The sequence below is a fragment of the Trachemys scripta genome, chromosome 6 (genome assembly GCF_013100865.1).
Source record: "Trachemys scripta elegans isolate TJP31775 chromosome 6, CAS_Tse_1.0, whole genome shotgun sequence".
Taxonomy (NCBI): Eukaryota; Metazoa; Chordata; order Testudines; family Emydidae; genus Trachemys; species Trachemys scripta.
In genome coordinates, this window is record NC_048303.1 from 17,680,499 (window position 1) to 17,698,950 (window position 18,452).

An 18,452-nucleotide genomic window follows, 5' to 3' on the forward strand; every position below is an offset into this window, starting at 1 on the left:
ACCATAGAGATCAAAAACCTATAATTAGTTTGTGATTTAAAAAATATTAACTGGTTTCTTAAGGGACTCTGTTCTCTTTACAACAGTTCTACCAGTTCACAGTTGGGACTCAGCGTGAAGGCAGGCTACTGTGTCATGGCCATTACCCAGAAATTCTTGTTGTGGATGCTACCAGTCTCGAGGTTCTTTATTCCTTAGTGTCAAAGATTTCTCCCGACTGGATCAGCTCCATGAGTATTATTCGATCCCATAGAACACAAGGTAATGAGAAGTTGTTTGGGTTTATTGTACTTTTCTTTTTTAAGTAAGAAAAACAGCTACTTTTTTTTCTAGTCTCCTGGCAAAGTCTAGACTGGAATGTGTCACTTCATGTTGAAATCACACGTTTTCAAATGTTTCTTCCATTTGAAGGATTAAGGCTATCTTTGCCAAAAATCATTAAGAATTTGGTGTCGGTGAAAGGTACAGGCTTGGTAGCCTTTGAGACTGCAGTTTTTTTTTTTTTTTTTGTTAATCCACAGAATAAAAATTACTGTTCAGACCCTGGCTTTGTGTACTGGCCTGAACTGTAATTCAGAGCAGTCGCTTCTAGGAATGGTAGTGTAGTTCAGTCTCCATACGTTTTCAATAAATCGTTACTACTATGTAACCTGGCCCTGTGCATGGGTCTATTCAAACCCCACAGAGGGAGACCCAACCCTTAAGAGTTTATGTGATCACATCTGCACAATCTACTTGGAGTGGAGTCTTATTTTGACATCTAACGTAGGCAGAGCTTGGCTCATGTGCAGAGCTTGGGAGAGTGCCACTCCGTCATTTTTTTTTCTCCCCAATTTGAGCTCTATGTATGTATGCAGAGAATTCCTCACTCCCACAAAGCAAAAGAACAAATGGGAAATTAGTGCATTGTTTTCTTTGCATATAATTTGCCAGTTCTAATTTAACCACTTGAATTTGGAACAAGGACTTCATGAATTCATTAAAAACTTTTAGAATATTTTTGATGTTTGTAAACTCTTGTACAACATATCTTTCATTTTATTGTAACTTCTTTCCTGCCCCTCTCTCACCCACCAGAGGATACTGTCGTAGCAGTTTCAGTGACTGGTATTCTGAAAGTGTGGATTGTAACTTCTGAAGTTAGTCGGATGCAGGTAAGCAGAGAAGTTTCTGAATCTGAATTCTTCCTTCACTGTCAAACATTGCATGGGGCATGAACAAGGCTCTGCAATTTCCATTGTGGGCCACTCTCGGTATGTTCTCTGTGTTGAGTCCCATAATTTTTTCCTCTTAGTATTGTTGAACAGAGAAATTCTTTTGGTCAGCATCTTTTATGTGATCCTCCAGCTGCCCAAGAGCCATAATAATTAACCTCTCCTCTGCCTTCCAAAAAGGGACTCCTTATTCTCTAAATTCTCCCTTAGATCAGCTGCAAACTCTTTAGGGATGTCATTTTTCTATTGTCCATGTCTCGTGCCACCTTCTTAGAGGTCTGACTCTTAAAGTTAAGTCCAGAGAGAGAGTCTAGTGCTACGTCTGCCCCCTGTTCCCCCCTCTCCATTTAATGCTGTGTTATTTGGTGATTTAAAAATTACTTGTACTGCAAGGAAATTACAACCAGCTTTGCAGGATGAAGGTGGGGCTTTAAATATTGATGCATATATACTTTTCACTTTACTTTCTTTCTCTCTCTCCATTCTCCCCCAGCTTTCTCTCTCTCCCTCTCTCCAGTAATGACTTCTTCTTGTGCATTTTTGCAGAATTTCCAGTGGGGATATGGAAAAGTAGACTCAGAAGGCAAACTTTCAGAGATTATTTTATTCTAGTAGCTCTTAGGGTTTTTAGTGGAGATTGAGGTCTCATTGTGTATACAACAGCACCTAGCACATAATAAGAGACAATCCCTGCTTCAAGGAGCTTACAGTCTAAATAGACGTGGGAGACAGACAGGAAGTTTTATTATCCCTATTATGCATATGGAGTAACTGAGGTACAGAGAGATTTAAGTGACCTACCTAAGGTGCATAAGAAATCTGTGGCAGATCTGGGAAACTAACCCAGATCTATTGCCTTCCAGAACTGTGCCTTAACCACAATACCATCCTTTTCTTCAGAGTTAACTCCCCTATCCCATTCTGAACCTTGCATGATGTACTTTGTAAGTGACTTAAAAAAACCCTTTGAGAGGATTGCAGAGAGAGTTTTGGTAAGTGAAGATTTCAGTGTACCATGCAGAGCAGCAGATAGAATTGCATAAATAGCTATAAATCCTCGGTATGATAGTCTGTTATTCCTGCCCTCCTGTACTGTCAGCATCTGAACTGGTGCCAGTCAGTAAAGTAAAGAATCTTTCTCTAAAAAGGTGTGTAACACTTTTAGGAGACTACTAGCATTTTAGCTGCCCACAGGAGATTCATATGTTGTGTACATCAAAGCTAAACATCTGCAAACTTTTCCCACGGTGTAAATCTTTACAGCTAATTTAGATTTTGTTGCTTTAATTTAGAAGGCTGCATCTGCTCTTGAATATTAAGGGGGCATCAATTATCTTTACTATGTATAAGATCAAATATAGATGATGACTTCAAATAGTTGAGTTACTCACTTCAGTAAACAATTCTGAGACCTGTTTTGGAAACTACAAACAGGGATTGTGTGTCTATTGGTTGAAAAAGAGAACAGTTACTTGATCCTTGTTCATCCTCTGTGGCAGAGACTGGAAAAAAGGGGAACTCCTTTTTCTACTGTTTCACTTACTGAAATTGCCAGAGTTTGCTCTAGAGTAATTTGGCATGTTTGATACAACTAGTGTTTCTTAATTTAAAAGTCTTCCTTAAAAACAGTGTTAAAATGTTAAGAATTTCTAGTTGCAAGGGATCTGGGCTGTTTTGGAAAGATGTGGATAGCAAAGAGGTAATCAAACCACATAAAAGACTTTGTCATCTAATTTTTCTTACAAAGATGTTGGGCTCCCTGAGAAAGTGCAGCTTGAATTTAAAACAATATCCATCCTATTTAGTTAGGCTCAGCTGACTGTCTACAGGCAAGATCACTCACTTGACAGCATCAGTACTAAATAGGCAGCACTAATCTGTCCTGCAGAGGAATTTGTTAGGTTTACCAGTGACAGACTAGATTACCACCAGCTCTTGCAGATCTTTTTATTCTATTAGTCTCATAAGACCTCCAAAAAGTTTTTTGGTTCTTCCTTGGGAGATGGTCATCTGGTCTCTTATGAAACACAGAATTTTCCGTTTCTCATTACATGCACATTGGGTATGTCAACACTGTGATTTAAAACCTGCAAACGCAAGACTCTTAGCTCTGGTCTACAAACTAGTGGTATTATGGCACTAAAAACAAGTGTGTAAATATTGTGGCTCAGGCTCTGAAGCCCACCTCTCAATGCCAGGCTTCATAGTCCAAACTCGAGCCCGAATGACTGAAGTTTTTACTGCTGTGGTGTGAGCTTGAATCTGTTGGAGACTCATTGCCCTGGGTTTTAAAATGCAGTGTAGACATATCCACTGTTGTCTTATTAAACTTTATTTTGAGTGATAAATTTAAATGGAAGGAGATTTTTATTAAGATTTCCATATAGAAAAACTAAATATATATTATAAGACAAGTACAATTATTGATGTGTTATCTTTGCTTACTGTCTATCTTTCTGAGATACTTAAGACCCCCACATTATCTGAGCACTTCATGATATTCGTTGTATTTTATACAACACCCCTATAGGCAGTGAAACATTATTATTTTAAAGATGGGGGAACAGGAGCACAGAGAGATTGTGAGTAGCTCATGGTCGCACAGGAACTGAGTCCTTTGAGTCCCACGGTAGAGCCCTAACCACTGAACCAATCCTTCCTCTTTTGTTCCTTAAATTAGATCCAGTTTTTATGAAAGTTAGGAGGCTGATGTCATTGGCTAGAGCCAGGGAATTTCACAGACAAGTCATTGTATAAGCTTCTTATTCTTCTCCCCAACAATGCTCCCCGTGCATCCCTCCTACGTTTCAGTTCAGGGTCTTTTCTAAGCACACTGCCAATCATAACAACATATACTAAATTTTATGGTTGGAACAACGGGAGGAGGAGATCACCAAACTGCTTTGGTGTTCTTAGGTGCACAAAACCACAAAAGCTAGGAAATGAGGTAGCTGTCTACTAGCTGTCTTGTTCCCCCCTCCCTTCTTCCTCTCCCTCTTTCTTGCGTCCCTTTCCAGTTTGTCATAAGTTTTTATTATTAATAGAGGGTAAAATGTTTAAGAGTGCCTACCTAGGATGTAGGCACTCTTGAACATTTTACCTAATTTTTCTTGCTAACTGACTAAACAGTGGTTCTCAAACTTTATCATGTGGATCATTTATGATGAGATCCTCTTATGAACACTTCTCCCAATCCTAAGTGCACCCTTTTCCTCTGGTAGCTCTAATACTCGTTAACGTGAAAGGGGTCAAATATAAAATAAACTCATTTGACATAAGGAGTGTGGCTGCTTGATTATATCTCATCCATTTTGTCTCTACATTGTTTTTCCCCCGCTTTTCCCTGACATAGGGCTTTCAGTTTACTATAACTGAGTCTCCACTTGTTGCCTGCAGTCCTCACTTCTCTAATTTCTATATGCTGTAGTAAGGAGAGGGCCTGAAACATAAGGCCTTGTATTAGTGGCCTGGTATGAGCCCTGAGGCCTGGGCTAAAGTAATGATCAAAACTTGCTAATATAAAGCAAAGTTAAGTTGTGAGCAAGAGGCAGGCCCTGCTCAGAGAATCTGGCAAGAACAAGGCTGATATTGCAGAAACACACATTCCTAACTAGTGCTAGGCATAAGACTATATATGCAAACACATTCCAGAAAGCTGGTACCAGAGCACCTCGATACCAGCTGGTACCAGAACACCTCGATACCAGGACATTCCCCAAAGATAACAGAAACGCACTGACCCATCCTAAAGATAAGGTCAGGATGACAGCATGATGGATAGAAATGTTTTGATCAAACCAACATGTACGAGGTAATGAGTGGCACCCAAATACATCAGAAGGTGGCATTTAGATACGTCGAGGTAATACGTAATTTGTTCGTATTGGTGTATAAAGATGTATCTCAGAGGGAGTGCCTTTGCCAGCCTAGGGAGCAGTGGAAAGTCCTGCCACTGACCAAGCTGTGTCCATTGTCATGGGCATACATGTCTTAGTATACTTGTAGAGTCTACCAGGTGCTATTTCTGTGCTTCGTCGACAGTAAACCTGCCCAGGCCCCTTCGCTACTAAACCATGTCTTGTGGTCTTATTGGGCGGTTCGCTCGAGGTCTGCTGTGCCAGCTATCTGCGCAGAGCTGGCACGGCATATGGAGGGAACACAGACGCAGCCGAACATCTGACAACCCATGCCACTTCATGGTTTTTGGTCTACTCTTCTGTATGCTTCCTATCCCTTTAGTTTTGGCAGTCTGCAAATTTGATCCTGGTTGAATTTTCACCAAAGAAATATCTGACAGAGTAAAACATTTTGCATCCACATGGGATTACACCCATACATCTTTGTATCTTGGGCTACCCCTCAGGAAATGTCCTTGCTTGAAGCTTGATAAATGTTTTGCTATTGTGACAGAAGAAGTTCTGTGGGACCACCTGAAATGCTCCTTAGACCTTCTCAGAGGTCCAGAGAGCATAATTTGAGAATCCTGGCACAAAGCAGAACAATTTTAGGTATCATAGGGTTAATTAAAGGTAACTTTCTTTCTTTCTCTTTTAGGATACGGAACCAGTATTTGAGGAGGAGTCTAAACCAATTTATTGTCAAAACTGCCAAAGCATTTCTTTCTGTGCATTTACCCAACGATCACTTTTGGTAGTGTGCTCCAAATACTGGAGGGTAAGGATAACCAGTTAAGTAAAAAAACTGGCTTTTTCTTAGCAATAGAATTAATAAAACTGTTAGTGAGACGTAGGGAAAGAAGCTTGGGAAAGTGTTTATAAATCAATTAGAGCTCTGAGTTCATTGAGTATTTAGTCTATTTCATGTATATTGGCTCACAGCGATGGGAGTATGTTGCGTTCACGCTTTGGACATTATTTAAAAAATAGATTAAAACCCCTTTTGAAGGGTAAATAGTTGATATGGTTTTGTTTTATGCAGACAAAAATCTGCAAAATTTAAATAAATAGAAAGCATGATATGCTGTACCATATTTGTAATGTGTATCAAAGGATTGCAAATATGACACAGACATTATAATTTCTGTAACAAATGTATTTTCTTGGTTATTTTATGGAATTGAGTATATATTAAGTATCTTCTTAAGTAAATGCTGCCATAGGCAATAGAATTGAATGTTCCTTAAAACTAAATATGTGGAGGTATTAAATTATCAGCTATCCAAACATCTAAAATATGACCATGTAATGATAAACAAATAGACTTTTTGTTTTTGTTTAATTTTGCTTACTTCTAGGTTTTTGATGCTGGAGATTATTCCTTGTTATGTTCAGTTCCCAGTGAAAATGGACAAACGTGGACTGGCGGTGACTTTGTATCAGCTGATAAAGTGATCATATGGACAGAAGATGGACAAAGTTTTATTTACAAACTACCAGCCAGGTACTCAGAATTTTAAATAATGGAGCACATATGCGGTAGCAGGTAAAACTCAGAGATGTGGAATAAAAATAAAATGTTAAATCTGATGGGTTTGTTTGATCCCTAAATCACACTAATGTTGTTGAAACTAAAATGCCACTAACATACCTTAAAATTTGTGTATCCCCAAAATGTTGTACCTTAATGTTATGGTACATACCAAACAATACTAGGTTATAATAAAGTCAAAGCTTGAGACACGTATTTTCCATCATTACTATGGTCCTTTGTGATTCGTTATTGCTGACATTGGAGAACATGTGGTGTTACTGGGTTTGCTTTTCCCTTGAAGGTGTGCCATGAACAAGTTCAAGCATGTATTTTAAATGTTTTGCTGAATCAGGGACACATCGAGGGAAGAAATATTATTTGTGCTATGTTAATTAGGATCAACAGGATGTTGTTACAGTAAGTTAAGTGTAGTATTTCAACCTTTAAAAAGCATTACTTGTTCTTGTACACAGAAAAGGTAAAAGATCAGACTTGGTGGGTTTTTAAAGTATGTTTCCACCAAAGATACTTAATTTAATGTTAATCAGACCCTTGACTTTACTTCCTGATTATGACTGGTTTCTTCTGAACTCATTGTTATCAGAACCACCTCAACTGGGAATATCTAAATTGTATGCTGCTGATTAACTTGAATGGTGTGTGTTCCCAATTAATGGTTTAAAGATAAGGAATAGAACTAAACTGAACTATTTAAGGTTGGAGCCTTTGGGGCCGCTACAGATAATTTAGTTTAGTGGAGGACTGGGAATGACACAATTAGTGCATGAGTCTGACGAAGTGGGTATTCACCCATGAAAGCTTATGCTTCAATACATCTGTTAGTCTTAAAGGTGCCACAGGACTCTTTGTTGCTTTTTACAGATCCAGACTAACACGGCTACCCCTCTGATACAATTAGTGATACCATAAAAGACTTTATTTAAAATAAAATAATCAGGTCAAGTAAACAGGTATTGCAGTATAACGATACACTGCATTTATACCATATTCCAAGATGAAATGGTGCATCCAGGGGTAATCAGTCCCTGGTTGAGAAGAACAGGCATGTAATCCTTTCTTTAATGGTACCTTGATGGCCAATGTGTGTGCTAACCTAAAATTAATGCTACCATTTTTATAATCAATTTATAATAATACCCCTTAATTAATTAGGCCCACCTTTTACCATATCTATATTTCCACCACCATGATTAAATATTTTCTACTTTTTCATAGGCTATTTCACATGAAATGTCATCTTAATTAACATCTATGTAAATATTGTTCCAGTAACTATTAGTACAGATAACATTCTTCCAAAACATACACATTTTGTCTAGAGCATTTGTTAAAACCAAAATATGTTTGCTGCGTGACCTGTCCTACCTTACCTCTAACTTGACCCTGAATTGTCTACTTTACTCATATTTTATTAGGCCTTATTATCTTCAAGCCCAAATTTAGGCCCAAAAACGTATTCTCTACTTACATTTCAGCACATTGGTATAAGCAAACATCATCTTTATAGGCTACACTCTTTCTCAACTCCATTTGCATGAAATATGCTGTGATTCTTGCTGAGTTTGTAGCCAGTGCAAAATTGTTTTATGCTTCTGTGATTATGTGGTGAGATCCTGTTTAACCTTTCCTAAGCCACTGTTTGATCTGATTTCTGTACCGCATGTCTTGAACATTATCTAGACGAGTTTTGGAACCAGTTCTGTCCTAGACATAAGCCTACTAACAGTATCCCAGGTCAAGCTAATATTTCTTAGTAACATGTTGCCGGTCCGTGGGCCTGCTAATTGGTACAATATACAAGAGTGTCTCTCCAGCCCTGGAATCAGTTATCTGATGTTTTTTAGAGAGCAGTTTTATCACTTTTCTTTTTAGTTAGTGTCATGAGAGAAAGACCTCCTGTCTCAGCCTATCCAAGATGCTTTGATTTTGTAATGACATGCTGTGGTAAATAAATTTTAGTTACACATGATTCAGATCATAATTCATTATATATGACAGGAAAATTATACAGTTCTCTCAATCTGAGCTAGAAAATTATTGTCTTTATAGTATCTGTAGCCACTTGAAATTTTAATTTTTTAATTGTTCTCAATTCTATACAGTCTTCTGACTGGACAACTGTATTTGTTTGGGGAGCATGTCTCTTCATAATGTATGAACTCTTAGGTTTTGTATGCAGAATCTAATAAGGTTCAGTAGAATTCTAGGTGGAGTTCAGAGTGTTACTTTAAACCTGTAAAGCCCTAATTGGTTTGGGATAAAGTTATCTGAGAGAGCATCTCTCTCCACATCATATACTGCCGCAGCAGGGATCAGCAGAAAGGCTTGAGCTAGAGCTCCCTCAATATAAATGGGAGGGAGTTGCTGGTAGGGTGCTTTGTGAGGAATCTTTGGTTTTGGCACTCGCTCCTTCCCCTCCTTGGTCCACCAGAGGCTAGATTGAACCTCCCAGGTCCACTGCAAAGCTCATCTTCTTTCTTTTCTAAGGCCATTGAGATGGAAGTAGACTGAGCTGGATACATTTATGAGTAGCCCTCTGTTTATATCGCGATTTTTAGTTTACGTGAAATAAACCTAAATGACTGAATGGGCATCTGTATAGTTCTATATTGAAAAATTGACAAAATGAATAAATATAATGTAGTGGAAACACTGATATTTTTTTTTAAAGTATTTTTTTGTTAGTAAATTCTGCATTTAAACAGTGATACAGTAATAGATTCTTAATAAGGTCAGGGTTCTAAATTGGTGTCTTTTGTTGTTCTGTGTTAAACTCAGTTGCCTACCAGCTAGTGATACGTTTCGCAGTGATGTGGGAAAAGCTGTTGAAAATTTAATTCCTCCTTTACTGTTCAGTGTATTGGACCGAGCAGATAAACAGGTAAAACACATTCCCTGTCTTGTGGATTATGCTGTCCATGGTTTTTATATAAAAACTTGCTCACAAACATTAGAAATTGTCTATTTCTTCTCCTTAGTTAAAGTCAACATTTTCAGAGAATAACTGACTTTTTAAAGTGTAATTCATTTGGCTTAATTTCCTACTCCTTTAGTATTTAATGAGTTTGTGGTGTGTGTGTGTGTGTGTGTGTGTGTGTTTTTTTTTTTTTTTTTTTTTTAAATTAATGTCATAATTAGCACTGCACAGGTCAGATCAGTTTGTTTTCAGTTCTTCAGGCATCCTCACACCAATGCACCAATTTAGATATAATTTTTCCTTTTTTTCAGTGAGTATTGTTAGATGGTATCCTCCAATAATAATCTTCTAGGTCAGGCATGTCATACTTATTCTGAGCCTGAATTACCCATTTGGTTAGAGTGTGTGGGATGTGAGGTGGGAAAAAGCTAACTAGCAAGGAGGCAAGTTTCACAGTCTTGCCCAATTGCTACTGGAAAATGAGTCTCAATATCTAAGGGAATGCTAAGTATTACATTTACACAAATCTAAGGTTTTTTAAAAAAGTTAAATTCATTTATGAGCCTCCTTGCCTCTGTCCATTAACTTGGGTTGCCATTTATTTCCCTCTTTGACCATCCTCACCAACCCCTTTTTGAATCTTTCCCTCCCTTTTCTCCATCCCCTGCTCCACTTTGGACACTTTCTTTTCCCTCATCCCCGTCACATCATTTGGAGGGTCTTTTGTACCATTCTCCCTCCCCACATACACACAACTTGTGGGTCCCCTCACTCCTGTGTTCTCTCCTCACCCTTTTGGGATTCTTCCCTCCCTCTCCCTTGATTCCCCAGACCCCTGTTCAGTAGAGGAAGCAGCAGAGAAGGAGACACTGATAATATACGTTTTTAATGATAATAAGGGTTTTTTCTTTTTTAAATATATAAATAAATACACACATAGCTTAGACATCTTACTATCTCTGATTACTCTACACTCATGTTACTAGAGCATATAACCAATTTCCCTTTGTATGTATTGTTTTGGTTGTTTTTATTTTTGGGTTGCTTTCTGTTCCTTTTATGCTACTGTCATATTAGGCTGAAGAGCTTAGTTCTGTACAATTTAAATAAAACAGTCTTCTGGAAAATGTTGCCTTTTGAATACTGAAACCTAAGTAAAGTAAAAGCTTTGTTATCCAGCATGTTGGGAGGATGGGGGAAGGGGGTGCTGGTTAGTCAAAAATTCTTGTTAACTAAGAGTTATACTGACCAATGGAGGAAAGAAGTTTGGGTGTGGGCAGGAACTCGGGGCAGGGGGTTGGGGCGCGGGAGGGGTTTTGCATGCTGGATCCAGGTGGCGCTCACCTTGGTTCCCTGGAAGCGGCAACATATCCCTGCTGCTCCTAGGCGTAGGCGCAGCCAGGTGGCTCTGCGGGCTGCCTCCGCCCATGGGTGCCACCCTCGCAGCTCCCATTGGCTGTGGTTCCTGGCCAATGGGAGCTGCAGAGCCAGCACTCGGGCAGGGCGAGGTGGGGGCAGTGCATGGAGCCCCCATGGCTGTTCCTCTGCCGAGGAGCATCAGGGACATGTCACCGCTTCCAGGGAGCCATGTGGAGCCAGGTAGGGAGCCTGCCAGCCCCGCGTCAACTGGACTTTTCATGGTTATCAGAAATGCTGGTTTCTAGAGTTTTCTGGTTGGTAAAGTGCCGGAAAACACCATTTTTACTGTATAACTACAATGTAATGCAATGAGGTGGAAAAAAGTCAGTGCAATTTTTGGGCTCTGTACCTCAGAGGTTTTGTGCCAAAGGGTGGTGAATCATTAACAGAAAAATGTAGACCAGGGGTCAGCAACCTTTCAGAAGTGGTGTGCCGAGTCTTCATTTATTCACTCTAATTTAAGGTTTCACGTGCCAATAATACATTTTAACATTTTTAGAAGGTCTCTTTCTATAAGTCTAATATATATATAACTAAACTATTGTATGTAAAGTAAATAAGGTTTTTAAAATGTTTAAGAAGCTTCGTTTAAAATTAAATTAAAATGCAGAGGCCCCTGGACTGGTGTCCAGGACCTGGGCAGTGTGAGTGCCACTGAAAATCAGCTCACGTGCCGCCTTTGGCACGTGTGCCATAGGTTACCTACCCCTGATATAGACAAACTGAAGGGACTGCAGAGAAAGTAACAAAAATGATTGAAGAGCTGAAGGGATTTATGTAGAATCTGAGAAAAGACTGGCTATATGAAGTATATACTCTGTAGCTTGGCTAAGCAACTGCTAAAGTGAGGCATACTGACAAATATTTGAGGGGTATGTGGAAATATATAGTATGGTTCAAGGGGTACCTAACAATTGGACTGAAATTAAGAAAATGTAAACTTAGGGTAAATATTGAGTAAAACTAATTGAGTGATATATGTAAGACACTCTGTAATAGTTTCCTCAGGGAAATAATGGAAGCCCTTTCTTATTTAAAATAATACCAGGCAAAGTGCTAGAGAGGATATTATTGGGAACAATCCTGCACTGGCAGAGATATGGACCAAGATAACCTAATGTCTCTTCCATCTCTATTTTCTGTAATGGAACTTACAGTAGATTTTGAACATCAGGCAACTGTACTTCAAAAGGGATAGAGTTTCAGAAGTGCTCAGTACATGCCAGCTGTAAGCGAGGTGCTGAAATGGGAGTTGAGTTCTTTTGGAAGACTAGACATAAAAATGTATCGCTATTGTATAACTTGAAATTGATGCCCTTTTTGACATTGTCAATACTGAGATGCTTAAAACAATACAGTATTCATATTCATAGATATGCATAAGTTAAAAAGAATAACTTGGTCACAAGATAGTTTTTTTAGGAATACATTTTTTTTTTAATTTAACCATAATATTGTCCCAACAGAAGAGACTGAAACCTTTCCTGACTATTTTATTATTGGACACTATTTAACTCATTCTGTGTTCTGTTTGTGTTTCAGATCTTATTGCTGTTAACTTTCACCATTTCAAATCACACCTTTCAGTCCTGTGTTGCAATTAAATTGTCTATTTTAAAATTCTGCCTGATATATTTTATGTTTATAATATGCTCTGTAATTAGTCATGGTTTTGTTTTGCTATGTGTTACTTTGTTTTCCCATTCTTGTTTGTCTTTAAAAGGTATAGCAGGAATAGAGCAGGTTATGTGAGGGAAGTTATTGTCAAGATTAGGAACCTGCCATATGCATCTGAAATTGTTCAATATGTCTTTATTTTACAGCTGCTTATCTGTCCCCCTATTACTCGATTCTTCTATGGACGCAGGGAGTATTTCCATAAACTTCTAATCCAGGGAGATTCTTCAGGGAGACTATGTATTTGGAATGTGCCAGATACACTTGAACTGCAAGACAACACAAAAGGTAGCGTTAACTAACACACAGTGACTTGCTGCCAAAACTTTTAACAAGTCGCTCCTTTTTTTTGCTCATTTGGTTATATATATGACATTCCTTGGGTGAATGTGCTTCCTCTTCTCCTCTAAGTCCATTAATTTAATATGCTTATCCCCCTTCTAACATAACACCATCCTCAGTGGTATGTGATGTAAGAGCCTGATTAGAACCATTCTTTCCATTCCTACTCTTCTGCAAGCTTCTTCAGGTGGTGGATTGGGTGAGGGAACAAATCTCTCTGGTTAGTGTGAGGAGGGGCAGATACGGGAATGAGGTGGAGGGGAAGTCTCCTTTCTGGCCTGGATTTCCCACTATCTCTTGTTAAAGCAGATGGGTGATTGCAGGAAGACAAGGTGGTATGACTCCCTGTGCTACTGGAAGCTTCCGTGAGGGTGGCAGAAGTGGAATTCTTCTTGCAGTAGCTGCTATTGATGTGGTAAAGCAAGGCAAACTTGTGGTGTGAAAACTGCCTGAGGAGAGTAAGTGCTGGTTTTTTTTTAAACAGGACTCCAAATGACAACTTCAACTTCTCTGCAAGAAGCTTTTTGTAAACTTACTCCTCGTCCTGCTGGAATTATAGACCAATTAAGCTTAATACCAAACAGTAACGAACCACTTAAAGTTACAGCCAGCGTGTATATCCCAGCACATGGACGCCTGGTTTGTGGTCGTGAAGATGGAAGCATTGTTATTGTGCCAGCAACTCAAACTGCAATAGTTCAGCTTCTGCAAGGAGAGCATATGCTCAGGAGAGGTATGTAGCAAACATTAGACATGCATGGCTGAATTACAAAAGGTGCTGGTCATCTGCAAACAACGTTGAAATAAGTAGGAATTGTGGGAGGTCACTTTTCAGCATCAAGTGCTTTACCTAATAAAAGATAAAAAGGGAACCATTTTTACAATACTCTTGATGATCGCTAAATTCTTTTATATCAGGAGAAATCTAAATAATAAACACAAGCAGGCGCCTAGCTCATGTTATGCTGTCTGGAGTGGCTCACAACTGTTAGTGCCTACCTCATGGTAGACTGTCAGAAAACAGGATAGACATCCCAACGTGGTGTCGTGTTCTATAACTAGATTTCACCAAACCAGTAACAAATGTGAACTGGAACACTATACCAATCTTACCGTGGAGTCACAGACAGTCCCCATAGCCTCTCCAGATTATCGTGCCACCCAGGCAAACTGAACTTCATGATAAAAGGTCACTTAAACCAAAAATCACACCACATCAGGTTGTTCCCAGTCCCAAGAGACCAATCACTTACCTCAGATCAGTTGGTACTCTAGATCTTACACCAAAGACAATGCTGGTAGCCAATTTTATAGTAAACTAACTAAAGGTTTATTTGCTAAGAAAAGGAAATGAGTTAAAGTAGGTGAAATATATGCACAGGTGAATCACAGTTCATAATTCCAAATGGTGGCAGTGATGAAATAAACTGCCAGTTTCCTAAAAGTCTTTTCAGGGTACCCAGATTATCTCTGGGGATCTCCGCTTTGCATCTGGTGCACTTCCCTGTAAGAGTCCAAACAGTCCAGAGATGAAGGATATTTCCTTGAATCCATACTTACAGCTTCTTCTCACAGAAAACAAGCTGACAGTGTCACTGCCTTTCCTTTGATGGTAGAGCACAAGGAATGCATTTTGAGTCTTTGACCTCTAATCATCACACACAATGACCACTTCCTTTGAAATTAGCTCTTTTCTGTCAGAGTTCTTCATTTGCATTCTACAAGGTTTCTTTCTCCTTTGATGGATTATTTAGTTACAGGGGTACACATAATATAAATGTTTGCTACTACATTATAACAGGACAGGGGCGGGGGAAGCTTCCTAACAGTGGGGAGGCCAACGGTGCCTGAACTGTGGCCCCACCCCCTTGCACCACCCCTTCCCCCCGCGGCCCCTCTCCTGCGCTGGCTTTTCCCGCACAAGACCCCTCTGCCTCCTTCCCCCTGTCGCTCATCCTTAAGGCTTGTAAAAAGTGGGAGGGCCATGGTCCGCTGGCCCACCCTGTTCCAACCCCCCTGTAACAGGACACAGATAAGTGAAAACAATGCAAGTAACATCCCATTAGTTTTCATGAAGTTTAAACACTAAATACACTTATACATTTAACAATCACTGTGATCTATACTAATAAACAAGTGAATTGGCCTGGGGCTTTGGCATGAGCTGGTACCTGGTCTACCAGTGTCGCAACTAGTATATCTGCACAAGGGGTGAGGAAGGAAGGGTGAAGATTTGAGAATTCTCCCTGTCTCTTTTACCACTCCTGCTAAAATTATACTCCATTTTTTAATTTAAAATATTGTTGAATTTTGAAAGTTATTTTTTGTCCTATTAAACTTTTTTTTAATTATTTCCCAGGTTGGCCACCTCACAGAAATCTCCGGGCTCATCGGAACAAAGTTACATGTTTACTGTATCCTCATCAGGTCTCATCTCGTTATGACCAAAGATACTTGATCTCAGGTGGTGTGGATTTCTCAGTCATTATATGGGACATCTTTTCTGGAGAAATGAAACACATCTTCTGTGTCCATGGTGGAGAGATTACGCAGCTTCTAGTTCCACCAGAAAACTGTAGTGTAAGTTTGTATTAAATGCACACTAGTATCGTGGTTTCCTCACTCGTCTATAATGCAGTCCTCCAAAAATTATATTGACAGAACCCTTATAATGAGTGTGCATATATACAGACATTTTGGACAAAACAAACAACATTTACTAAATTGAGAGATGTATGTCGGCCAAATACAACTCGCATTGACATGTGTAGGTGTTAATTGTTGAGTTAGGAGCAAAGTGAAATTATTTCATGATTTTGCTTTTTTTAGATGAGCAATTAAGACAGTCTGGTTTGTCAGAATTAGCTGGATACATTGGTACACTTGTATCATGTTGCTCTTATTTTTTAAAAATTTTAGTCAGCACCAAGCTTTTAACTGTATGCATTTCTAAATTAATCCATCACTGTAATATGTAGGTCCTATTGTTACACTTAATGAATCTTAATCTTTTGTTCTACTCTATTCTGTTTTAGAAATTATTAAGTAAAAGAATGAGCTGCTGGTTCATTTTTTTGATAACTAAAGTTGAGTTATAATTTAAACTGTTTTACACAAAATACACACACATAAATATAGATATATGCATATGCAAAATATATTAAGTCTTGGGGATTGTCTATACAGTGAGTTAGTGAGTGACAAGCTGTGGTGTAATGTGTAGCACTTTAGCCTCCCGTACAGAAGCTGTCTGTGTGGACCCTACTGTGGTGTGCTAAAAGTCCCCTAGTGCAGTTTCCCCAGGAGGGGAAGTGAGGAACCTCAGCGTTGCTGCTTCTTTAAGAGGAAGGTAGTGCAGAGGACTAGAGCCACAAAGTCATTGGAAGAAAAGAAAGTGAAGCAGAAGGGAAAGGGGAGCAAGCAAGTGTAACTGCTGCTGGTTCAGTAGGAGTGTTGGCTGTCTGGAAAGGGCATGAGGAAGAGAGACAATAGCAGAGGTCCCAGACAGGGCAGTAGTCATTGATTTTGGAGGTGGGATGCCCCCACTGTAGTTGAGTGGTTTTGTTTTTGGAAAGAGTTTATTTTGGGGAATGGGGTGAATAGGGACCTAAGGCAAGTATTGGGGGTATTCCTGAGGAGCATAGAAGGGAAGGAGGGAGAGATATGGGGGAGAGGGTTGTTTTTCCTGGGAAAACTGGGGGCTGTGTATGGTGGGAAAGATGGGCTGAGTTCCTGGGGGCTGGAGGCTTCAGGAAAAAGAACCAAAGGTTCTCTTCAGGAATTTGGGCTGAGGAATGTTCTTGCAAAACGGGTTGGGAGCTAGGTGAGGGTTAAAAGCAGAGATAAATGGGTTTCTGAGGGGTGGGGCCACTAAAAGTAAGGTTTGAAAAAAGTCATCTCTTCCCTTTCCAAGCCCATCTGGTACTCTGAATAAATGGCAGAGCACTTTGGAACCTAAAGTTTGGGGTTAGGGGCTTGAACTGAGAGCTGCTTTTAGGCACCCAATTCAGTAGTAATAATATAATATATGGATATATACCTATCTCATAGAACTGGAAGGGACCCTGAAAGGTCATTGAGTCCAGCCCCCTGCCTTCACTAGTAGGACCAAGTATTGATTTTGCCCCAGACCCCTAGGTGGCCCTCTCAAGGATTGAACTCACAACCCTGGGTTTAGCAGCCCAATGCTCAAACCACTGAGCTATCTCTTCCCCCTAGTAGTAGAAGGGAGTGTAAGATGGACATTGGAGCAGCTTTAAATAGTCTTTCCCTTCCTGGTAGCATTCCTTGATATTTTGCAATACTTTCTTTTGGCTGAAAAGGTTGGGTACCACTGGAAGGAAGTCATATGACCTTGCCAACTTCCTGCTCTCTAAGTTTTTTTTTTTTTTTTCTTCTTCCTTTAGTTCAGCACTGTTCTTGGCTAAGCAGTTCTGCTTTATTCTTGTTCATTCCCATACTCATAATTGAGGTTACGGGCAATAAGAAAAATTCATGGAAGCTCGTGACCTATCCGTGACTTTTACTAAAAATACGCATGACAAAACAGGGAGATGCGGGGTCCCTACACCACCACGGTGGCTCCAATCTCTGGGGTATCCCCGCTGCGGCTGGGAGCTCAAGGCCTCCACCGTTCATAGCTGTCACAGGCAGTGGGGGGACCCTGCAGCTCCCAAGTGCTGCCAGCTAAAGTCATGGAGGTCTCTGGAAATCACGGATTCCATGACTTCTGTAACCTCTGTGAGAAAATCGTAGCCATTATAAACTCCACCAAACTTCCCTCCTAAATTAAAATATTTTGCTGAGAGTGAACTTTTTATGACCAGATTTTAGAATCCCTGCCAAAAAAAGAAAAAATTCACAATAGAACTACTTACAACTAGGGCTGTCACGTGATTAAAAAAATTAATTGCATGATTAAACAATAATAGAATACCATTTATTTAAATATTTTTGGATATTTTCTACATTTTTAAATATATTGATTTCAATAACAGCACAGAATACAAAGTGTACAGTGCTCACTTAATATTTATTTTTGATTACAAGTATTTGTACTGTGAAAAAATAAAAGAAATAGTATTTTTCAATTCACCTAATACAAGTACTGTAGTGCAATCTCTTTATCATGAAAATTGAACTTACAAATGTAGAATTATCTACAAAAAAACTGCGCTCCAAAACAAAACAATGTAAAATTTTAGAGCTTGCAAGTCCACTCAGTCCTACTTCTTGTTCAGCCAATCACTCAGACAAACAAGTTTGTTTACATTTGCAGGAGATAATGCTGCCCACTTCTTGTTTACAATGTCACCTGAAAGTGAGAACAGACATTCTCATGGTACTGTTGTAGCCGGTGTCGTGAGATATTTACTTCCCAGATGCGTTAAAGATTCTTAAGTCCCTTCATGCTTCAACCACCATTCCAGAGG

The 18,452-nt window shown here is 39.4% G+C and overlaps 1 protein-coding gene across 4 annotated transcripts in view; it reads left to right on the forward strand.

The window, feature by feature from the left end:
* The window catches only part of WDR7 (WD repeat domain 7), a 340,638-nt gene that overhangs the window by 39,039 nt on the left and 283,147 nt on the right, over positions 1-18,452 (forward strand). For all 4 annotated transcript variants that reach the window (XM_034773718.1, XM_034773717.1, XM_034773719.1 and 1 more), the window contains 8 exons: positions 87-261; positions 1,078-1,154; positions 5,769-5,888; positions 6,469-6,614; positions 9,444-9,546; positions 12,825-12,966; positions 13,505-13,753; positions 15,380-15,600. In XM_034773718.1, coding sequence (XP_034629609.1) covers positions 87-261; positions 1,078-1,154; positions 5,769-5,888; positions 6,469-6,614; positions 9,444-9,546; positions 12,825-12,966; positions 13,505-13,753; positions 15,380-15,600 — 1,233 coding nt within the window. The remainder of the gene's footprint in view (positions 1-86; positions 262-1,077; positions 1,155-5,768; positions 5,889-6,468; positions 6,615-9,443; positions 9,547-12,824; positions 12,967-13,504; positions 13,754-15,379; positions 15,601-18,452) is intronic.